This window comes from Cyprinodon variegatus, unplaced genomic scaffold (genome assembly GCF_000732505.1).
Source record: "Cyprinodon variegatus isolate N-32 unplaced genomic scaffold, C_variegatus-1.0 Scaffold29, whole genome shotgun sequence".
Taxonomy (NCBI): Eukaryota; Metazoa; Chordata; class Actinopteri; order Cyprinodontiformes; family Cyprinodontidae; genus Cyprinodon; species Cyprinodon variegatus.
In genome coordinates, this window is record NW_015150482.1 from 570,252 (window position 1) to 595,671 (window position 25,420).

Here is a 25,420-nt window from a genome sequence, read left to right on the forward strand (position 1 = left end):
CGACTTAATTTATTAGTGAAAGAGTAAAACTGATGAGGATTAGAGACCAATAAAATATCTAAAACTGATTGTGGTTTCAAAGCAAAGGCGCAGAAGAGAGGACAGGATTACAATGGTAAGAGAAGCTGAAAATATATTTTTGGAATTAAAGCTGACCATGTCTAACAGTTTTACTGTGAGCTTCAATATCTTGTTTTTTTCTTTTTTTTCCTTGCTGTCTGGCTTTCCAAAAGCCACTCAGCCAGAGTAAAAAAAAAAAAGAAGAAAAAAGTCTATTAAAATCAACTCGCAGAGGAAAACTGCTGCCATGCTGGCTTTCTCATTTTATTTAAAAGGGCAACTGATATTTCTCAGAATGTTTGCTATTTATTTGGCCCTCGGCAAATCCTTTGCAGATGCAGCCATCTCAGGAAATGTGTTTCTTTATAAATGAAAATTACTCTCCTGAAAATGTTTTTAAACCTGCAGATGATCTTCTGCACAAAAGTACATATTTATTCTAAAGTAGATCAAATTATCTCTCATCGCAATAAGAAATACTCATTAGGTTGCCCCAGGTAGGAAAGGATTTAAGATTGGAAAAAGAAATGCTGCACATGGCCTTAAATTTGTGTAGTTAAGCATATTGTATTATGTTAGAGATGTTGACAACAAGCCAGGCAAATAAACTGCTGTGAATATTTATATGTGGATGAATATGCTGGATATGCTTTGTTATAAGTGTTTTAGACAAACAAAAAGATTAGAATTTTAGAAATAGTTAAGAGTGCATAATACATTATTTAAAATAGAATAAAAAATCTCTTTACTGTCCCACAATGGGGATATTTTGGTGTTTACAGCAGCAAAAAGATTATATAAGAATAACATACTAGTAAAGGCATGGTAATTTTATTTATTAAATTAGCAAGTGATCAAAGCCAATATACACTCATCAATGTGAAAAATCAATTACACCACTTGTTTAATTATTTATTGTAATTAACCCTGATCAATCTTTAACTGAACAGACTGGATTACTGACTGAGCTGTAGATTCAAGAAAATCAATTAAATATCAGTTTTCTGACAACGTAAAGTAGGCTTAAAGGTCTCTAAAGCATTCATAGTGCCTCAGCATGTATAAAAAAAAAAAAAACACAGATGAGAAAATAAGTCATTGACAATTTTCAGCCAGGAAAGAGGAGGCAAAGTCATTACTAAGCCATTTCTGATGTTAATGGATTCCAGTAATCTAGAGTATGAGCCATTATCATCAGACAAAACACAGAGGAGTTCTAAACCATTTTAGGAGGACTAACCCTCAAAAATTACTCCAAAAGCAGTTGGATGATTGATCTAGGAGGTTAAAGAACAACTAAGTGAATTCTGTTTTCTACACGCATCGAATCATGAGGAGGAATGTTTGGCCATCTGTTTCTGAGGTCAAACATTCTTATTAATCACCAACAAGGCCACCTCTAAATGGTTTAGAGAATTATATGTGATTGTGGTGGAGTTTGGTCAAAATCTGGACCTAAATCTAATTAATATGGTGTTTCATGACCTTAAACCCTTTTTTAGGAAGTAATACTTGTCACACATGACCAGGTTGTTTGAGAATGAAAATTTCCTATCTTTATCGAACACTAAAATGTCTTCGATGGTGTGAAACATTTAACTGTTACAAAAAAAAAAAAAAAAAAGTTAGAAGTCTTTAAGGGGTCAATTACTTTACAAAAATGTAGATTTCCCACACTTGTCTTCTGGTCTTCTAACATCCAACTCTATCTGTGATGAAAATCTCGTGTATTGTTTTCATCACTGTCAATGTCATTGGTTTCTCACTTTTGTAGCATGACTCTCAGCTTCCTCCCATAATTTGCTTAATTTTCTATTTTCTCCTTTTTTTTTAGTTTCTATCCTAGACCTTTAAATCTCAATGCTTGAGGCTTTACTTGCTTCCATGCTGGTCAGGTGGCCAGGGAGAATGACCGTGACAGTTTCCATTAGGTTTAATGGGGCATGGCTTGTCAGGCAGAAAACGTGCTGACAGGTTAACATGTTGTGGCCCAGTGGCTTGGCTTACTTCCTAACCTGTCTTTACCATACACCCTCCCCCTTTCCTTCCTTCACATGAGTTAAGGGGACAGCAGTCAACTCAGAGGTGACATTAGTGGCTTGCAGCAGAAACATGGGGGTCAAGGTCTGTTTTTAGCAGTGACAGACAAGTCAGCCAAGGAATCAGACTATAATTAGGGGGCCTGTTTATCTTATGGGGTACTGGGTGAGCTTTTTCTTTGCTTGGTTAAACATGCACACAGACAACAAGTTGGCACTTTTGTTTTTAGTCTCTTTTTTTTAACTACTATCTAAATATTCTGCAAATTAAAAATGCATTCTCTTAATAAAACTCTGTACATGACTCACAAATTCGGTCCTTTATGTACCGTAACTGTTAGGCCTGAAAAATTTAACTATGTCTTTGAATGTTTTCATCTAGAGATGTCATTGAAATTCTTGTTTAATTAAAACAATGCTGTAGGTTTGGTGGTATTTAGGTTTTGTTCAGATGGTATAAAATATGCTTAGCTTGCTTAAAAGGCAATCAATGAGAAAAGACTGCATTACCAAAATGGTTACCTTTGGTCTATCATATTTATCCTTACAGACTTTAAAAAGCATTTGAATCTAACTTGCAATCTCTTAAAACTCAACCAATAACGATGTTGTTATTTATCAAAGACAAAAAAAGAATAAATGGGAAAAAAGAAAATACATTTTATAATCCAGAAGCATGAATACACTCCTTTTGCAGCAACAGCTTGAAATTCTTGCGCTGTGTAAATGTAAATCTCTCATTAAGCCGGCTCCCCTTTACAAAACTGTTTTTCTTCATTATATTGCCTAAAAAACCTTCATATACAGCTCTCTTGATCTCTGGTTGGGATCTGGAGTGTGACTTTGCAGACATCTCAGAAGATACAGGTTGGAACAGAATTCATCAACTAAAAAAGTGTTTTCACCCAGTTTACCTCTATGTTTTATGTACATCAAATTCAATCTTAACACATTCCCTTCACTTGACATTTTCTATCAGAAGTCAAGTCGCATTTGGCCATCTTCAATATCTGCTTTACAGTAAAACATCCTTAATATATTTAAGGTGTTTCATAAGTTTCATTCAAAAATAACCTTTCCAACCTAAGAAATGTACGTAATGCTCTTTCAGTAGAGAAGTGGCTTTCTCCCTCGCAAACCTCCTATGCCCCATTATGAACTTTAACATTTCACATGCTAAGGGAGGCTTGCAGGGTGTAAAATGTTGCTCTTGGGTTTTGTGCCATCTCTGACAGCACTGTATATTTTGACACTGACTTGATTTGATGTCTTTTCCTGAAAAAAAATTTCAATTTACTTTTTTATATCCTTTCTTACAATATGATCAAAGACTTACGTAGGATTCTCAAATGTACTTACTGGTGTACAAACTTTTGAGGCAATCACTGCAAACAAATAATTCCTGTAACTGTCCCACTCCTATAATTTGGCCCACTCCTCATAAACAAACTGCTCCTTTTGTCTAAGATTTGAAAGCTCTCTTTACCAGATGGCATGTTTGAACTCCTTGCAAAAATGTTTAACAGGATTTAGGTCAGGGCTCATAAAATGCCATTTCAGAAAGTCCAATGTTTTCCTCTTAGCCATTCTTGGGTGTTTTCAGATGTATGATTTGGGTCATTATCCTGTTGCAGGACCCATGACCTGCAACATTTCTGACACTGGGCAGCCCATTTCTCTCTAGGAATCCTTGACAGTCTAGAGATTTAATTCTACCCTGCATAGATTCAGGACACCCTGAGCCATATGAAAAAAAGCTGCCCCAAAACATAACAGAGCCTGTGAACATAGATTTTTGATGCTCTCTGAACATAGAGCCTATGTGCCTGACAAAACTTTCCCTTTGTCTCATCTGTCCATAGAAGATGCTCTCAGAAACTTTGTGGCTTGTCAACATGTAGTTTGGCAAATCCTAGTCTGGCTTTTAGAAATAATTGTTCCCCAAATTGTTCCCATTGCACGTGTTGCTGTTCATGTGTTTACTGTTCATTAGTTGATTTAAGACAATTTGTGAATAAATATAAAAGTTATTGCATTTCATATGGTGTTAACGTAAATGTAAATGCATTTTAACTTACAGTAAAACCATATGAAATACAATAACTTGTATATTTATTCACAAATTGTCTTAAATCAACTAATGAACAGTAAACACATGAACAGCAACACGTATAAATAGTGTCCTCCGATTAAGTCCAGTTTTGCTCAAACAACAACAGATAGGGCAATCTGATGTCTAGGTTGGATTAATAGCTTTGGAATTTTTCTGGGCTCTTTGATTCCCATTCATATTAACCATCTATCTCTTTGTTTGTCTTCAGTTTTCCTCCTGCTGCTACATTCAGGGAGGTTGGCTACAGTGCCATGGATCTTATGAATAAGATGTTCAACCCATGTTGAAGGAACATTAACATACTAGTCTATAATGTTAATTCTAATTTCCTGAGACAGCTTCTTCCTTTGCTTCCTCTGGTCCATGTTGAGTGTGGTACATACCATGTCACCAAACAGCACAGTTACAACCAGAGCTGGCTGATTAAAGATTTTATTGTTAATTAGTGAACGACCCTTGATTTAACATGTCACTTTAGTAACATAATTTTCAGGTTTTTAAAGGGGTGCAATCAGTTTTGTCCATGCCTGTTTCAATTGTTTTATTTCTATTGGGATAAATATTTTGAAGGGGTTAAAAAATCAACGTATAACTTTTACTTGTTTATTATCATAGAATTTCAATTTAGAATTGCTTTTGGCAAATTCAAAGTTATTTTTCAGTGAGCATTGTGTTTTTTTTCTTTTTTCCACCGAGGGGTACCAACAATTTTGACCAAGTGTAATATTTTCTTCAAACAAAAACAGCACTTGGCTGGCAACAACTTTACTTTAGTCTCATATTTTAATGCATAGCTATATCATATGATCTGTTGTACCTTTGAAAAAATGGTTAGACTTTTTTAGTGCAAGAAGGGAATGTGCACAAAGGTAAGATAAGGTCTCTTGTGTGGCAATTCTTTACAACTTTTTCTTATCTTTTTTTGTGTTTCAGTGTTTAGAAAACAGAGAGGTCAGTGGCCACCAAAAAAGAAAAAAAAATGTCTTACCTCCTGCTGCCAACACTAACGGGGATTCTCCAGCCCTTAATCTGACTGAGTTCAGTGTCAGCTACATCTATCAACAATGGTAGGCGGGGGATCCATACACTCATCTCCAGCTGTGCGCTCAAAAAACTGTAGGTGAAGTTGAGCATCACCCTTTTCTTCCCTCTTGTCTCTTTTCCATTGACGTACACATAATCACAGCGCTCGGATACCTGATGACAGAGAAAATACCACAAAAAAACAAATATGCTTAGTAATAGTAAATATAATATAATATAATAAAATATACTATATTCTAAACAAGTTATTTTTGAATACTACTTAAAATATTTTGCCATTTTGGGCATATTAATAAAGTTTATTTTTATTCATTGGAAGAGAATAAAAAAATGCTTTCTTTCTATGTCTTTTTGTATGTTAATTTTTGGACTTTGGTGGGAGAAAAAACTTGACAGGGCCTCAAATTTAGGTTATTTTCTGAATAAACCTAAATCAATTTATGTATTTTTCAAACTCCAGTATTTACATCAGATTAATTGCTACTGAAAATGTTAGTTTATAGATTTACACTTACAGTATAGGTCTTAGTCACACTGATGTTTTCCTAAGTTACTTTCTAAGATTTTTTTAATGCGGTTAGATTTTTGTCCTACCCACGTATTCATCATATAGAAAAAATCAAAGAGATTAATTTGCAGATGCCTTAAATGTAATAGCCCACAATAACACAGAGCAAATTTAGGTTAGCCATCTATATGCAAGTCAGTCCAAAACCTGTTACAAGACATAAAAGCAAAGACAGAAAATAATAAACAAACTTATTTTTTTAAACAATTAATAATAAAATAATATAAATCAAAGTCTGCTTTAGTCTATCAACAATAATCAGACAATCACTTGATTAGTCTTCTAAATATATATTTTTTGGACCTGAAGTAGGGAACATGTTTTTTTAAGACCTGATTTATAGAAGCCAATAGTATCTGCATATGCTGTGTCAGGTTTTAGGGGAGTATATTTAGAGCTGAGACCATAAAGCTAAATTAACGTTCCCTTTGTTTTCTGGTAAAATTGGCCAGAAATGGAGCCCAGGCGGAAGTTCAACTGAAGAAACATCCACTTACAACACAGCCAATCAGCTTCGAACCACACCTCCACGAAAGCAAGCGGCATCCAAAGTTCATCTTAAAGGCCTCCGATACGCACCTGTCTGCTCCTGTGCGCAGGCGGTGGATGCGAAGTGACTTTATTCAGATGATGCTGTTTCAACCCACCTCCAGCCCGTCCTCCACCATCCTAGCTAAAGATTCATAACAGTGTAATTCCTCCCGGACGCTTACTGAGTTCCCTGTCTCTGAGTACCACTCCGGCAGAAGACCGCCATGTTGAGCCTGGTTCTGCCAGAGGTTATTCCCAACGGGGAGTTTTTCCTCTCCACTGTTGCTTCATGCTTGCTCATCATGGACAGGTTCTCTCAACCTGTGTTATCCAAACTGGACTTTCATCTTCCAGGTCCCTGAGTAAGCCTCTAGAATCAGCTCACGCAGTCCTCTGGATCTCCCCATAAAGCTCAGCATAACGTCTCGCTAACCAGCAGTCTACAGACTGACCAACTTCATCTACGTCCACACCACCACCAGTTTCAGGCCTGGGGGGGAACAGCCCTATTCTTTGCTCCTGTTCATGCATATCTATCAAAATTAGGTGCTATGCTTCCTGCTGAGGTCTAAGCGCTAAAGACAAAGTAATTGTATCAATACATTTTTCCTAATTGTCTTTTCTCTTTGTGTGAGTTTTTCAGATTTAAATAACAAATAACCTGTTAGGTTTACATGGCTTCTTTGACAAGAAACCTGGGAATACGTTTTTGCCCAAAACATTTTGGGGCTTCATACACCAGGAGTAAAATATTAAAATATAACCATTATCTAAAGTGAGGTAAGAACCAAGGGGGATACCAAAGCCATAATCTTATCTCACAAAAATAAGAGCAACTTTTTATTTGTTGGTTTCCTTAACCCTAATTTATTTAGAAGAGCATCCATTCACTTTTTCGGAACAAAGACTCCTCTCTTTGATATTACGGAAACATGGACTGGGGAACTTGATTGGGCTTTAAATACATAATCTTAGAAAAAAGACCACAAAAGCCCAAAATAACAGACAGATTGTTCTTCCCCTCAGTAAAAATCACTATTAGCTAGTGAGTTCTAAATAATGGCCTATATTAAAACATCCCAAAGAAGGCATCTCATTATTGTTCAAAGCAGAACACCTTTTCAAGTCCTCTGCAACCTTAATGTTAAAAAATAAATAAATAAATAAAAAATAAAACTGTTGGTATTGGTTAGAGACAGATTTCCAAACTCAATGTTCTCGAGAGCAATGTATACATAGAGCATAACACTCGTGGAAAGATCACTCAACTGCAGTGGTCCCTATGCAAAATGAAGTACAAAAAGAAATGGGATAATTAAACTGGTTTAACCATTTACCTGCAGAACTATGGCACAGTCCAAATAAATAATGGAAGAATAAAATTTGTTGTTCAGATGCTGTTTAAATTCTACTTCACATTACTTTTCGAGGGGAAGTTATTAGTTATAGTGAATATGGTGCAGGGATTTGTTCTGCATATGTTACTGGTAGATGTGATATATTTCACTTAAGGATAAATAAAGAAAATATCAGAAATGCTTTGCATGCTAATCACATAACAAACAATATTGTTAATTGACTCCAGAAATAGAAAACAAAGATTTCTTGCATGTGTGCATTACCAAGGCTGTTACCAACATTTGCTTGTAATCTGGAGTGAGTAATTTTAAGCATATTTATTGAGTGACTGAGCAATTATTAATTTCTGAAGTACTTTAAGAATGAATCTGGGTGCATCTGTAAATCAGGCATATGTGTATGTGCAAAGCATCCTAACATTGGGAAGTAGAGGGACTTTGGTCCAACTAGACAGATGGAGCTCTGCAAAGACACCAACCTGTTTTATCCAACTAGAGAACAAAATTCTCTGAACTGCATAATAGCCAGCTGGATGAAGCATAAGTCCAATCAGTTATCAAAGTTTTTTAGAAGAAGTTCCAACACAGAGAATTGTATGTTCAGGACATCTGAAGTACTGGCAGTATGTTGATATTACAAAAATGTTTTCTAAAACATTCTTATTATGTTCCTTTAAGGATTGTTTGACATGTTTTTTGTTTTTTTTTTTGTAAATTTTTTTGTGTCATCGCTTTCATTTTAAACTCCAAAAACCTCAAAAACTTGATTGGCGCAACTGTTAATTTCAGCACAAGCCCTCAGTGGTGACAATCGTCTCTTTCTAACAAACAAGTCAAAGGAAAGCTGTCATTCGTCTCCACGTCTTTGCATGTGAGTTGGCAGCTTTAGCTCTCAAATGGTGCAAGATCACCCTGTCTCTCTGCAGAGCAAAACTGACAGCTCTGTGTCACTCAGCTTCTCCTCCTCCTCACTTTCATTAAATTTTTCCTCATTGTCTCCCACTCATCGACTTTTACCCTCAGTCAAATTCACTATTATTCACATCTCACACTTTTTTTTTAACAGCATTTCTGCAATTAGAACAGTTTACTCAGAGTGAAAGCTAAGGGAATATTTTAAAATTCATAAAAATGTTTTATTAAAGAAAAGATGGCTCAAGGAAAAGAAGTAAACAGCATAATCTAGATGTTTATAACCAGGTCTTTCCTGATTTTGGGAAAACTAAGCCCCATAAGTGATGTTATTAACATGTGGGCAGCAATTATTATTATTATTTTTTTAATACTGTCACTATGACGAAAAGTGTTGAATCCTCTCTTTATATTTTCATTTAAATAAGCTAATGTAGACTTTAATTATCTGTCATTTTTTCTGAGTAGTGTAAATTTAGTAGCTCCATAATTGACATGAAACTATTAGATCTTAAAATTAGATTATATCAATATATTCCTTGGTTATCTTTCTTATATAAATCCAAGGTATACTGTATTCAATTGTCTGACAGAAAGTCTGACAGGAGCAAGCCAAATTAAATGAATGTAGGTAAGACATTTTTATATACAAAGAGCCTCAGGTCTTTAATGTAGATTAATTTATGCGTTTGAGACACTGCACAGAATAGTTTGTTCTAATGTCTATAGTTATTTCAAGCCACGCTTCTCTACTTTCATTCTCATTAGCATTTATACAGCAAGACAGCCCGTCATTCTAGAACCTCCACAACAAAAGTCTCCGCACTGGATTAAAAAAGTTCAATAGGTTAATGCAAAATACAATTTAGCTGCCAATAAATATTTTTCATGATTTACTGATTGCTACCGGCTTAAATGCATGACAGGACTTTAGTTCAGTTTTTGTAAGTATGTTTGAGCAAAAGGTAAGGTTTTTAAATTATAAAGGTTTTTAGGTTGGAAGTTAGTAATTTTAAATAAAAAATACTACCTTTGATCTAAAAGTTTTATGTAATTACAACCAATTCTCTACTGTTTTTCTCTGTTTTTTTTAATCCCTGAAAAAAAGTCCTTAAATATTTTTTTAGCCGTCTGCAGAAAATTCATTTACTTCAGGAATTTTCCCCTCATTTACAAAGCAGTTATGGTTCATGGATTAAGCATCTTTTATGTCTAGTATAACGAAAAAATACATGACAAGAAAATAAAAATGATGTCTGACTTAACCTTTCCTTGGGTTACGTTGCAAACTGTATCTAAAAGCATTTAGAACGTCCATGGAAGCAATGCGCTTTATAAAACAACATCTGTTGGATTATTACAATAAATATCGACTATCTAAAAATAGAATTGAAAGAAGAATGATAATGAACAATACTTTCAAAGGTAGGACAAACTGTAGATATGTAAGCATATGTCCTTTTGAAATGTGTGTAAATGTTAGTAAACTTCAACCACCTTCTTTTGTGTATGTGCTTATGTTTTCATAAGTTGGTATCTTTTAAAAGAAGTGCCTCCAAAAATAGGAAAAAGGAAATTTGTAAAGCTTAAATGGGTAAGTCAAGGAAATGTAGTTTTGAAAAGACGAAAAAATCAGAAAACATTTCTGGGATCGACTCAAAAAAAGTTATTGTTAATCTTTTTTAAATTTCAGATATCTGTACAATGCTTTTTCAAAGTACTTTAGTCCACTAATAATACACAGACCTGTTTTTGGCTGAATAAAACAGGACTTATATTACATGCCAGTAATTTGAGCAAAGAAACATCTAAAGAGTGAGCTAAAAATTATTCATTCTGGTCGGGAAAAATATATTAGTCTCAGGGATAAAAAGTGTGTAAATTTTAGAATCCCTTGATGATATTTTTTTTTTTAAATATAGGCTGCTGCTTAATGTTCCCAAAAACAAATGTGTGAGCACTTGGAGCACCAAGTCCCTGACCCTCAAGGTCAGCATCACAATGTGTGGTACCGTTTCAGCGGATAATGAAACCCTGTGAGAGATGCACACTGTCGCTTCTCTTCTCTTTGATCATCTATACTACATATGTATTGCTACGTGTACATATTTTTGTTTTAAGAAGCCAGACAATGTAGTTATCTTTCACATTGCTACTGAGAAAAAGTATTTTTAGTTTATTTACAATTTTTATTAGGATCTATTTTAATGTTCTGTTTAATAACTTTTACTTAGTTTCACTCATATTAAGTTTGGTACTTGAGAGGAATATTTTGAAAGCTGTTGGTGATTACAGGAAAACCAATAAAAGCATCTAGTTGACTCTTTTCTACTCAGTTGTATGAAATAAAATGCTAATTATTAAATTTTTTTTTATCAGCAATTATGCAACTATTTTTTAGGAGCCATATTTTTTTTTTCTCAGTTTAATGTTATAAACCTATATGTGCGACAGTGTGAAAAGGCAGATTGGGTTTTTAAAAAATTATGCAAGATCCCCCAAGAAATGCCAGCATACACTATAAAAAGTAGTTTTTAAAACACATTCACATTAAGTGTATTTTACAAGCTGCATTGTTTTTAAAGATTACCTCAGAGGTTGACATAACATACAACTTGAACAATCTTATACGGTACTAGTAAATATACAGTACAAAGTAAAAATAACTCATTAGAATGTATATCTTCTTCAAATGTTTTTGAAGATGTACTAAAATTATAACTATGTTTTAAAAAATTAAGCTGAAAAATATGACTCTTTTAGAGCTTGATTAGCCATTCATTCATTCATTCATTCATCAGACTAAGCAAAGACTGAAACATGCAACTATTCACAGTAGTCACATTTACCTGTACAAGTACATGGAAGTAAAGGAAAATAGTTAACTATGATGTCAGATAACATTAGACTTTTTCACGTTATGCTAAGTCTCTTATTTGCCTACTGGTCCTTGTGGAGATAGTGCTTTCGAGTGCATTGTAAGCCAGAAACAAACACAGAGGTATAGTTCTATATTTAAGGTTATTTGAATTTACATGGTGGCTTCATGTCAGTGAATATGGATGCTAGAAAAAAAACATTATGTTTTGTCAAGCAAGCTGTTTGAAAATATAAATATTATTTAAAACATCTTTAAACTGGACTAATTAATTAAAAGCTGCTGTCAGCTGATACCAATGTGCTGAGACAACTCATTCAACAATAAAAGCATCGGAAAAATGTGATATATAATAAAGAACGAATTATACATTTTTTTTCATTATTCGTTTTTAAGTTAAGCTACAGCTGCATTTTCTTTCAAGTTTCTGGGCTGAAGTTAAAAAAAGACAAGAATATTATAGTCTACAGTATAGTCTGTAATTATGCAATACTGTTTTTTACCTTCCAGTTCAAATTCTGTATATAATCAAAAAACAGTGATGGTGCTACAATCAGGTCTTTGCTGTTTTGGACGCCAGTTCTTTTCCGTCTGTCATTTAAAAACTTGTCACCTTTACAAAAAAAAGCAGTACAACAACGAGCCACTTTTTGAAATATGTTATTTCCGTGTGTGTTGTTTTTTTTTTTCGCAATCATTGTGTATGAGTTAAAATACTACATCTGTCAAATTGGGTAAAACTTGGGCAAATCTTTTCTAATGATTCCAAAAAAGTGTTCTTAGGATAGCCTTAAGAAACTCTACTAACAGTGTAACGGTTAAACCTGGAACATTACAACCCACTAACCTTGATAACCTGTTCATCTGTTGATTTGCACTCCACTGATTCTGTAACATCTGAAACGGCTCCATCTGTTCCCACGGTAACCACCTTAACAGGAACAGCAACTGTTCGCCCATTGAGGATAGCCGTGTTCAGGATTTCAGTGTCCTGGAGAGAAACACAACAGGAAACATTGTTACGCATTAGACATGTTTCCATAAGCCGGTTTTAGCTAAATAAATCAGGCTGTGTAGACCCTAAGAGGGTGGCTATTCAAGCCACAGAATAATAGAAGTGACAAGCAGAAAAAAAACTCATGATTTTTTTTTTATTTCAGCGCACTTTCATGTCAACTTGCATTACATACATGTATACTTTTTCTCTTCAAGTTAACCTATTATATAAGAATTAGTCCCCTGTTTGACAACATTCACACAAACACAAACAGTATAGAAAAGTGTTACATAATCCTGGTATTGTTATTTCTGTGGTTAAAAGCTTATTTTCTGATATTCTAGAGAAAGTACCAAAGTCAAAACAGATGCAGCTTTTTGGATACACTGTATAAATTAAGGCAACACTATTTAAAAACTATAGTTAGCAAGTAAAAAGTATAAATGTAAATAATCAGTCAGCTAATGTTCAAGACTCAAATAGTTACTCCATAAACAGAATAATGCTTAAAATCTATAGCTCAATAAAGGTGAAAAAGGAAGCTTAAAATCTTTTTTTTAAATCTATCACTATCTATCACTAAACTGGATGGTGTTTACTTTAGTCTTTCACTTTAGTCTTTGAATCGTGAGTTAAATAGCAATTTATTGTTAAAGATAACATTAATAAAATAAGCGTTATCAGCAGGTTACATGGTGTTAGCCAAGCTGGTTTTCTGTTGTAAAATTTCACCAGCATCAGCTCACTAAAGCAGCTTCTATTATCACTGTTATTAAACTTTAAAATTAGAATATATGTTTTACATACTTTTTCAATTTTCAGATGCAGTAAATACTCAAAGTAACCTAGAAAGCCAGTCTGATAATGTGTAACAAAACAGAGATAGCAGCGTCTATTATATTTGTCTTTGGGCTTGTCAGCTCTTGCTTTATGTCATGCCTTAAATCATAATACTGTGCGTTTTTGTTTGGACTCAAACAATTTAAGCTGAAGCAGCATTTAATGGCTTCTTATTTGTTTAAACTCACAAATATTGCGAGAATTCAGTTTGCAGCCAACATTCTACATTCAAAATTGCAAGTATGGCTTTTTCAATTACTTATTTTGGTATAATCAATATACCTAATGTCAGAATAAAACACATTTCACTGCCATTTCCCTCCAAACCTTTCAATATAATGTTTAAAGATTTTGAAAACTGGAGAAAAAAAAAATGCACTCAAGTTTAAGGAAAAAGATGCACTTGACTAAAAGAGAATTTTTTGTCCAGTATATAAAGTCAAAGACTAGACAATGTGGAAAAAGCTGGAAGTTCTAGCCACAGGACTTTGCCCTTAAATTCAAAGACATCCCTTAAATGCTACGTATTTGAAGGTCCCATCTTCTGCAATTATAGACAATAGTCACTATCTGAGACCCTTCATGTGAAGAGCCCCTTTGAAACATGCTCAAGTCTCTGAGAAAATGGCAGGTAGTTGTCAGTGGTAATGTTTATTTTCACAGAGATGGCATAAAGCAAAAAGGGTGTGTTTACTCCCCGCTTAAAGGTCTTCGCCACCAAGTAAAGATTATTTTTCTTCCCACCAATCGATTGAGAATAAGAAGTGTGAAAAATGGCAACAGCATGTTGTGGAGAGCTTGCTGACAGTACTAGTCTCACAAGCACAACCTAAAAGAAAAACAGTATGGTCAGCTGTTTTATTCACTAATTTAAAAACATCTGTTCACTAAATGCTTGGCCTGAATCTATTTATAAACCAGAAAAAAGAACTAACACATTTAAAACATTTTCATGAAATGAGTGGTAAAGAAAGAAAAAACATGAACATGTTTTATTAGTTTATTCCTATGCACTGGCCTAGTTTGTTGGACAGGATTCAAAATGTTTATGGTGCCTTCAGATCAGAACGCGTTTTGGGAGTCAAAGCATCTGATTTACATGCAAAATCCTACGGGGGACGGCGTCAGGAGGTCCAGTAGCACGTCGGAGCATCAGGAGTGGCGCATCTGAGCATCTGGTGATGGAGAATCCAAGTGTTTGATGCTGGAGTTCAGCAAATTGAACTTTTGACGCTGAATGCCGAAGTGTCAAACCAATCAGAAAAGTTGATGCAGGAGTTTTTTGGGGTTCACAGACACTACATGCAAGCTGTTATCATTTCTGCTGAGCAGTCTGCATATAAAGAATAAATAAATATCAAGGGGTTAAACTCCAAAGGTTTAAAAAAAAGCCGGGAGAATGGATTGTTATGTTGCTATAAAATGCTCTCCAGCTTGTAGCTACGTAACAGAGCAGAAAAACAACCAGAGCGCTGGGCATCTAGAGCAACAAAGCATCAAAGCAACTTGACCAGCGTGTGTGAACTCAGAATTTACCACTTTTAACTTGTTAGCATCTATATAAACTTATATACAGTATCCAATGCATATTTATGAAATTCTCTCTCTCAATTGTTGGGTAACCTGGGAAACGGTTTTATCCTATGAAAGCAAAGAGACTCAATTTCTGGACACAATGTTTACTTGTTTTAAAAGCAGTGTCTCTCTCAGCTGAAGAGATTCCCCAGCCATTGCTCACACAAATGTCTTCTAATGTTGCAGTCATACCAAATTCAGAAAGAAGCCATCATCTTCTTATACAGTGCTTTGAAATATCTAATAAGTACGTCATTATTTTGTTTGAAATGTGACTTTTGTCTTTTTTTGTCACCTTAAAACAGTACTAAAATATAAATGTATTATCAACTAAATAATAAAATCATGTTTAAATTTTAGAAATTCTCAAAAACTTTGAAGAAAAAGTGATTCCCTTACATTGATAGTTTGAAGAAATGTATCCAGATGGGGTAATTTGAATGCTTCGCAGACCTTCTGCGGTGATGTCTCAAGTATAAAGAGGAAAAAGCTACACATAACAAATAGAATAAGAATGATATGTTCAACTAAATTGCAGTCATTTAAGAGATATCACCAGATACACTTGAAAGTGAAAGGCCGTACAGAAGAGCAGGAAGAAGATAATGAGATCAATTAAGACAACGGCTGGTAATCCTTGAGCTCCCAGTTCTTTGGCTGTCAGAAGATTTGCTATAACAGTGGATCCTGCACATCATTAGCTCAAAGAAAGACTGTCAAGAGACCTAACTCTTTAAAAGGCAGAGAAGCACTTGTCTTCAGATTTTGCTTTATTCATTTCGAGTGTTGTTTTTCGTTATCAAACTCTTTCTACAGTAAAATAAATGTGATTTAAGATTCACCTGGAAAAGCTTTACAATCAAAGGTAAGCTATTCTTCTTTTTGTTTTGTGGAGTAATATGACAAGTTTTGCGACTGCTTATAACTTCTTCCTTTTTAAACAAAATCTCCAACAGGATATTTAATACTTTAATCAACATAACCCATTCATTTATTTAAACTTTACAGTGTTGAATGTAAATATTTAATAAAATGGATTAACAAAAAGTCTTTGTTAGTGATGTAAAAGACCTACATATACTATATATTGCAAAAGCTTTATCAAAGCTATTTGTTCCAAAGCGATTATAGGTTTAGTGGGTAATTTTCAGAGATGGGAAGTAACGAAGTACAAATACTTCGTTACTGTACTCAAGTAGATTTTTCTGATATTTTTACTTTACTTTACTACTTATTTTTATGGCGACTTTTTACTTCTACTCCTTACATTTTTACACAAATATCTGTACTTTCTGCTCCTTACATTTTAAAAAATTGGCTCGTTACTTTAGTTTTGAATCATTTCAATGGAGTTACCGTTATTATTTTTCACGTCATCAATACCAAATTCAATCTAATTGGATGGAAATCTACGTTGCATTTAACGCACCACTACAAGATGAATCGACAGATTCGGCGGTATTCATTTGCGGCAAATCATTGCAGCTTGGTGGCGGTGGCGTTAGCATAGTAGTATGGACAACGAGATGATTGAAAATGAACACAACGGAGATCTAGACCTATTGGCAGACATCCATTTAAAATGTAGGCAACGGCATGAAAAAAGTGGTTTCTACTTTTACTTTTATACTTTAAGTAAATTTACAAGCCTGTACTTTGTTACTTTTACTTGAGTAAAGAAGTTTAATCAGTACTTCCACTTTTACCAGAGTATTTTTTAACACAAGTATCTGTACTTTTACTCAAGTACGGAAAGTGAGTACTTTTGCCATCTCTGGTAATTTTATTCTTTAGTTTGCTCAATTAAAAGAAGGACGGTTTTGGTTCAGACCCATTCTTCCTTTAATGAATAAATACAATTACACCCAATAAATAATGTTTCTTATTCAGTTTGGCTATATTTGACTATCGGTTAGTTTATCTGTAAGACTGACAAGTAAAATCAGAAGAGATTTTAAAAGAAAATCTAATACTTTTTTTTACTGTGCTTTACATAATCATCCTCAACAGACTCCGTCTTCTTGGTCTCAGTGTTTGAAGGAAGGTTTCTGCTATTACCTAATGAGCCATTAGGGCTGAAGCAACATCCAAAAAGCTCCTAATGAGCTCCAGCTACATATGTTGTAAGTGCTATGTCACCACTGATCCATACACTACATCTAAATCAAACTTCATCCAAGTGATTACATTAAACAGTCTATTTCATTCTATAGGCTCTATTACTAAAATAAGCACAAACAGGTATGTATTTTCCAAAAGTATCACCTACTTACTCACTCTGGCTTTAAAATTCTCACCTGGTGTTGCAGATATGTGAAAAGTATGTCTTATTCATGAATTCAATTTGCATACATCCCCTGATAAACAATTGTCTCTTCAAATGGCTTCTTTATTAACAAACCCATCTACCACATACACCCAGCCACTTATCTGCATGCACAAGGAAGCCCATTATCTTTGACACATGCATGTGTTGCCACCCTTGATGGCCAGGTTAAAAAACAAGCATGCCCCCACTCCTCAAGCAGCATCTTTTCTTAACCACCTTTCATTGCACTGCTGAGCACAGGGCAAGAAAAAAAAGAGAGAAGAAAGACGATGAAAGACAGGAGAATCGATAAAAGGCCATTATACTTCTGTGCAGCTGGGTACAAGGGTTGAGCGTATGGGGGCTGATATGGTCGAGAATGAATCATGTGTTTGGGAGCAAACAACCTACAGACGTGCTGCTCAGAGGATCGTTACTGTATGTGAATGTGAGTGGGCTGAAGGACAAAATCTGCTCTTGTTATTTGCCTCAGAGCAATATTTCCATTAGTTCAGGTGACTTGCTGGCCGTGGATGTCTCAGAGTGCTTTTGGATTTGTTACTCCTTTCAAAGTGTATAGTAGGTCACTCATGCAAATGTACTTTACCTTACGTTGAGAGTGCACTGTATGACATCCTGTCTTACAGTGTAGTACTCTAGATTATGCAAAATCTATGAACTATTACACATTACACAACTGTAGTACAAGTTTGGAGAAGCTCCCAAAATGTGTATCACATTCTGAGTTTACAAACAACACATATTAAAACTAAATCTTTTTCTTTGACAGAATATACATATGTCACATGAAGAGGAGATAGAGAACCATAAAATGTTTAGAGTATGAAACAAATACATCACAATTATCCTTTGTATGCATTGAAAACTTATATCTCATTTCAAAATGCACTATACTGGCTAAAACACTTGTTTTAAGTGAAAGGGAACTACCCTATTGTATGTGGATGGTTGCTTCTTACTGTCTAGAGAAGTATGAAAGTTAAATTAATTGTGAAAGGTACGTCCTAACTTCCCTTGGTTTGAGGCCTTTACGTATTATTTTACACGCTTCCTTCTTTCTGCTGTTTTTCATTTCATCCTTTTTCTGGGTCCTCTTGCCCTGTGCCCTTATAGCTGTATGCAAATATCTATATAAAGCTACCTATACCTACATATAACAGCAGCAGAAAGTTCACGCTACAAATTTCAGATTGCTATGGCTTAGGGAAAAGAGGCTGTAGTAAAATCATTTAGCATTCAGCAGATGATGTAAGAGATTAAATGGAGTAGAGTGTAGTTTAGAAAAATCAGAAATAAAAGTACATTACAAAAAAATCAGACTATCACAGATCTTTACTACAAATCTTTGTCAATTATCGGGTAACTTGAAATTCAAGAGACAATTTTTTTCTAGGTATTAGGACATGTAAATAGATGTTTTCAGTAAAGGCAAGAATTAAATAATTTGTGTTTAAATCGTTTGACCACAAATGGTAAAGCAGATGTAGTTGCAGTATCAGCAAATCAACAGCTGGGGGCAGTTTGCATGCATTTAGCCATAATTACTTGGAGGAAATACCACTAATGATTTAAATGATGGCCTGCAGTGATTTATACTCTCCTCATTAATTAGATATTGATTTATAACTTGTTTGCCAGGCAAATCAGTTGGTATTTGTTTTTGTGTAATCTGAGCTCTAAATACATTTAAAGAGATTAAATATTAAGCGCCTGTTGTTTCCCAGGCTCATACTTTCTACATCAAACATTAGAGGGGAAAAAATGCCAAAGTCTGAAGTGATAAATCAGCTGTCCCAGACTGTATTCTGTAGACTTGTTCCTGTTTCTCTAGGCTGTTTGTTTAGAATAAACTAGAGAGCTCTGTTCCACTGGCCTCTGGCCTTTAGCTGTCCAAATGAAAAACTCTCAAACTGGACTATCAGAGAAGGAGTAAGGCTGAGGGAATTCTACCAAGTGAAGAAAATGACATACAACAAAATCACCAGAGCAGGTTCCAAAACTCTGACTGACATGGGCCCTGAGTGTGGAAAGTGAACTATAGCACATTGTGTGTGCAATGTACATGTGCTAGCTTCTTCTAAGCACAAGGTTGTGCTTTTTAACGTCCTAACACTCACTGTTGCATACTGAACTGCTGGGCCTACCATATGGGCCATCTGGGCATGTGCCCATGGGCCCTGACCCAGGGAGGGACCCTTTCTGCTAACAAATATGTTTTCTTTTAAATCTGTGAGTACACCTGTAGGAAAATGTGCAATGATTGTAATGGCAGAAAATGGACATCAGTAACAACCAAAATTTTAGTAGAGAAAGAAAGTGGTAAGAGTAAGAAGTGCCGGCATGAAAAAATTTACTCTCCATAAGATTAATGACATTTTGAGCAAGTCAGCATTAGCTTAGAAGCATCGCACCTTTACCAGCTATGCTCAGCCTGAGCTAACTATAACTTTAGCAACTGTAAGGGAGAGAGGACTTTCGCTTTTAAAGCAAATAAAACGATAATTAACAAAAGTGGGTCAGAAGAGGCTTTCTGCAGTGTTCTTGATGGTCATCAAGTCAAAGCTGTTGAGGGAGCATGTCTTTAAAGACTTGACTTACACCTTTAAAAGAAAAATAACAACTTCTAAAGGTAAAAGCCTGCATGCTTTCTGTGAACTAAGTTCGTTAATAAAAACTTTTCTGATGGTGCAGCCAGAAAATATATACAATTTGCTTATTTGATAAGGTCTTTGCATAACATAGATATTGCATCATTAAGGTGTGGTGCTGAGAGTTATTCCAAGTGCAGGATTTTGCTTTTTTATTGCGTGAATTTGCCCATTTCCACTGACGATTGTTCTAATTCAACTTGCACTTAGCTGCACTATATACAGTAATGGCCTTTTTATGTTTTCAGTCAGTCACATTTCAGCAGTACTTGTGAGCTCTCTGCTTGGGTATTTTTTTCATTGAACACTATGCTGCCATAATTTTGAGTCATTCACCGGTTTGGAATTATTTAACCCATTGTATTGTTTTAATACTATTTGTGAGTGAGTTAGAAGTACTTGTCTCCCACTGGGCCATAAAGCCATCAAAACGGATTGCTGGAATTTTAGAAAATCAGAGTGATTCCACTTGGTGCAAACAGTGCATTTCTGAAGTATCTAAGACACACTGGCAGCTTCTCTAGAATAGATTCTATTTATGTTGCTTGTTGTTTTTACTCCACATTGATGTAGAATATAACTAAAATATAGAAAATAACATCAAATTTAATATAACATAAAAAATAAAGAAATATATAAGCAAATATTGAAGCTCACCCATGATAGATCGCAAAAAAAGCCTATAAGTACACTACTATAACAAATGATTATGCTATTCTCACCTAATTTGAGTCCATTGTGTCTAGCTTATGTAAAAGCTGTCTGATTAAGGTATTATTAGGTATCTGCAGTTTGCTGTCTCTCAGTAAATTAATCATTACCTCTTTAAAAGGCAGTGGGATCTTACCTGATAACTTCACTGCCCAGACACCCCTCGGGCTACGAACCCAGCCTTGATACTGGAGAATGCATAACTCCCACTGGAGTATAAGAGTAAAGAATAAGCAATCAAGGAACTTTATTAAACTTCAAAGGAAGTTTTAAAATGTTTCTTACGTATGCAGGTTGCAATTAAACAGATTGACTATAACATTCTAAGCTACTGATTAGTGGTGCCGTGCTTAGCACTAGTACTTTGTTTTGCCTCCTAAGATCAGTCCTCAGTCTACATTTTCAGTCTTCCTTTTGCTGCAGTCTCGGACATGCTAAACTCTGGATTTTCCTTTCTCAAGATCAGTCAAGACACAGTTGCAACTTTTATTTACAACTTAGTCTGAAACTCCTGGGGGCATTCAAATGCAGCTAATGACATTTCTTACTTGTGCCTACAGTATATGTCAGGGATAGGATGATGAGAGAGATAAGAAAACAAGAGAGAGGAACATTTGCCAGTGGAAACATATGGATGTTTTTTTTTTCTGTGTTTATATTTCACTGACAAAAAAGAAAACGGACTTAAGTTCTCCGCCTCCACTTGTCGCCTCCACTCACTCTGCCTGCAGCTTATGCTAAGTAAAACAGTGTTTAGCTGGATGTTTCAGCACTTCATAGTTGTTTCCTTTGTTGTCTGTTTTTTTCCAGCTTCTCAGGTTCACAAAAAAGTTTGATAAAACTGAGGGTCTGCTTACAATAAAGTTTATTTTTCATAATGAAAAAGCTGGTCACATTGGTGCATCCAGTCAGATTGGAGATCTGTTACAGATGTTTTCTATAGGGCTGCCACATCAAGATGTTCCTAAAACATTTGCAGCAACAGCAAAAGCGATCGTTTTGAAAATGATCTCTCATTGATCTGGTGCTTGTCACAGCTCCTGACAAACAGCTTTTGTAACCGAGACATATCTGACTGCTCAGGCATCATGAAAACCAAATGAATCATTAACATCGACCTAAACTTAAGCCAGTGAGCCTTTAAGTGGTTTAAGGTTCTAACTTCTTGGGTAACCTCTGGGATAAGTAATAGGTGCATAGTTGAGTAATTTTCATTGGCCAGTCAAGGGCAGGTTAACAGCATGGCTGTTCTTTGCATTTTTTTTATTTTTTTATTTTTTTTTACAGTTTGAGGAAAATGTCTCTCTTTAAAGTATTAAGTAAAGCATATGGTGCGCTGCTCTATCATAACTGTCATGATCACATGGAGTTTGTGATTTAAGTGGGTCAAAGTTCTGTGTCTTGGGTGCTTGAATTTGAGTTAACTGTATTCTTTTTTTTAGGTGTTTTCTTAGCATGTGTTGTTTTTTAATTTGCTCCATAATTCTTTAATGCCATTAGTCCAATTTCATTTGTTCCTTAGTCTTGGCTTCCACTAAGCTACAGTTATTTTGCTGACTTTACTTACCTGGTTTCCACATCACAATCACACCAGTGTCTGAGCACAATTATTTTCTTTCGCATTCTGTTTGATTTCAGTACTGCTGATCCAGCCCTGGTTAGAGAGTGTATGCACGTGTGAAGTAAATTCTCTACTCCTATTATTCATCTGTCTTTGACTTGTTCAATTTGGGTCTGATAAACTACAATTATGACTGTAACATTGATATCCTAACTATGCTTTTAATCCCTTATTTCCAGTTAATATAAACTGCAGACTCTTAACCAAAGAAGGAAGTTGTGTGATACTTTCGCCAGCTACGATCAGTTTAACTAAGCCCCATTTGCGCTATGTTTTTGAAATCGTACCAAGATCGGTCTGAGCATGGTAAGCAAGATAAATGTTGAGTGTAAATGGCGCAAAGAAAATTGAACCGGACCGTGCCAGACACAACCTATCCTCGTTAGACTGGTACTAGTTCAACAGTAGGGCTCAGCGTGGTTCAATTCCGGTTTACTTCTCAGAGAACAAAGAGCGCATGAGCAGACCACGTAATCTCCTTACAGTCAGGCTCCGCAATCATAAAATTTCAGACATTCATAAAAATACATGCATCCCTACCTTGCCATACAATTTCCAGTGTTGAGCAAGCAGTAAGCTTAGTAGTGTGATGAATCTCAAAGTTTTTTTTTTTTTTCTTGCATATGTAAGCCCTGATTAGACTATTGTTTGTTGTATCTCCTTCTCAAAAGCTGACTCTGTCAAGTAAATTCACCAAAGGCTGCCTTCTTAGCCTGACTCTCCGCAAACAATGAAATATCAGAATTATAACTAAACTTCCTGAATGTTACGGACATTGCCATGTTGATTTGATTGTTTCTCTCTAGAGAGCAGTAGTACCCTAGATTGTCACATGGGGAGAGGTACGGTGTTACGGTGATGTGTAAACGGCTGTGAGGAACCAAGCTCGGCACGTTTAACTTATTCAAGCTCGGTTTGAACTCAGCACGGATCAGTTTTCAGAGGGTAGTGTAAATGGGGCTTAAGTCGGATGCCTGCCCTATTGTAATTACTTCATTCTTTCCACTGTAATAAGTACCTGCAACATCTGTTACTCTTTCTTTGACCGGACAGTTTCAAAGGTTCTTTTCTTTACATTTGTTTTCCAAACTACAGAATCAAAGCTTTTTATTTTTTGTAAGCCCTAGTTGTCTCACTCGATTGCCATCTGTTGAAAAAAATGGACGTATTAAGATAGGGAAAAAAAACTGAATTTGGCCTAAATAAACATGGCTCTAGAAGAATGTGCTTACACATGATCACATAAAAGTTAATGCAGAGCTTTGTGTTAATGCTCTTCATTATAATATTGTGAGACTTTGAGCACAAGGCTAACGATATAGGGTTTGAAATAGAATTAGTTTCAGAAGCTATGAATAAAATGCTAATGATTGCATTTGGGATGTACTGTAAAGAGCTATGGGGGCCACACTGGCTGTCTCTTCTAATGAGAGAACAGAGAGGCACAGCGCGGCAAGCAAGGGATCAAAAATTCATGGGAGGATGCGGTAAAAAGTGGCACACTCTCTGCTGGCAGGTCTTCCACTGTGTTTTAAGATTGTAAATGAAAAGCTTTCATGGTTTCTCTCCCCATCTGCTTTGCTGGATTCAGGTTAGGATTTATGCACTTTAGTATTGCAAATTTCATTTATTCTCTCATAAATGTCAGGGGAAACACATTTTACTTTAAAACAAACAATGTGCACCATTTATTTCATTGAAAAGACATTTACAAGGTGAGTTCAAAGTCCTGATAAAAAATATTGTCATTAATAAAGCTTTTTTTAATGTATAAAGGCTACACAATCTGCCTTTGGCTACCAAGGCAGTGTCAGAAAAGAAGCCTGAGAGATAAAATGAAAACGAGAAACAACAACTTCTAGTTTGGTGAATGTATTAAAGTGACCCTGCATTAAGGGTGAGCATTGATGTGTGTTGCAATACGATATGTGTCACGATACTTGGGTCACGATGCGATATTATCACAATATTGCGATATTACTATGCTGCAATATTTTTTCAGCCATCAAAATTAAGTGTATAGGTAAAAAAGAAGCAAGTTCTGTATATGTTCATCAGAAGGTAATTATTCAGTTATTTTTGTATCCATATTGTTTTGGGTTTGATTCAGTCTACGTGTTCTACTGTGACTGCCTCATCAGAAATGGTGCTGCGCCGCAAAGCACAATCTACAAGAGAGGCGGGGCAGAGGTATCCCATTTTTAAAAATCGATATTAGGATTTGAAACATCGATATGATATTGGGCAACCAAAAATCATGATATATCGCCAAATCGAATTTTTCCTACACCCCTACTGTGCAATATAAATAAGCAAAAGCAAAGCAAAAAAAACCCACAAATTGGTTACGGTAGAAAACTCATTATAAAGCACATTAAAGACCATTAGCATAGATCTAAAGTTCTACCTTGTCATCTTTAAACCCAAGTAAAGAATCAATCTGCTTCAACAGAAAACCCAACCTTTCAACGGAGTGAAGATAACCTCATGTGATGTGCAGCGTCTATTTAATGACACCATTTCAATAGGGTTCAGAATTGACACCTCAGTCTATTTGAGATATTCCAACAGAGCTACAGCCATAGTGGAGACATGGTTACTTATGACATGAAAGCAGAGAGGAAATCAGACCTCCAAAGGCTAAAGTCGTCTATTTGACTAAAGAAGGGTTACACTGTTCATATATTAGGGGCCATTATGAACACACGTTTATATTTTCTGTGTGTCTCTGTGTTGTCTTGAGTCATCTTTATAACTTCATGAGGATGGCTTGATGGATTTTAGCTCGGAAGTTAAAGGAGGTGTGTTACTAAATTTGGTGGTCTGGTCTAAGATGCCAGGTCTGAGTTTCTGTCCCACTCTGGCCTGGTTTATATGTGAACTGATCAACTATGTTTGGACTGGGCTCATAATTGCAGTGAAAATGTTTGGATCAAACTAGGAAACATTAGTAGCGTTGTCAAAATTTGTTGTGCCCAGGTGTAAAAATGGTCTGGGATCTGATATATTTAACTAAAGATGAGAGGTGAAAAACGGAGCTTTTGTTAATACATCGAATAACAAAAGGAAGCACAGGAGCAGCATGAGTAAGGCTATGTTCACACTGCAGGCCTCGAAGCTCAGTTCCGATTTTTTGGGAAAATCAAATTTTTTATAATGCCAGTTAAAATTCAAAAATATACGACACGTATACGAG

At 35.4% G+C, this 25,420-nt stretch overlaps 1 protein-coding gene across 1 annotated transcript in view; it reads right to left on the minus strand.

Annotated features, from left to right (window-relative positions):
* Positions 1-25,420, minus strand: part of LOC107100037 (transmembrane protein 132C-like) — a 212,967-nt gene that overhangs the window by 12,256 nt on the left and 175,291 nt on the right. Inside the window, exons 6-7 of the mRNA XM_015398385.1 lie at positions 12,351-12,494; positions 5,201-5,409 (exon numbers count right to left, since the gene is read on the minus strand). Coding sequence (XP_015253871.1) covers positions 5,201-5,409; positions 12,351-12,494 — 353 coding nt within the window. The remainder of the gene's footprint in view (positions 1-5,200; positions 5,410-12,350; positions 12,495-25,420) is intronic.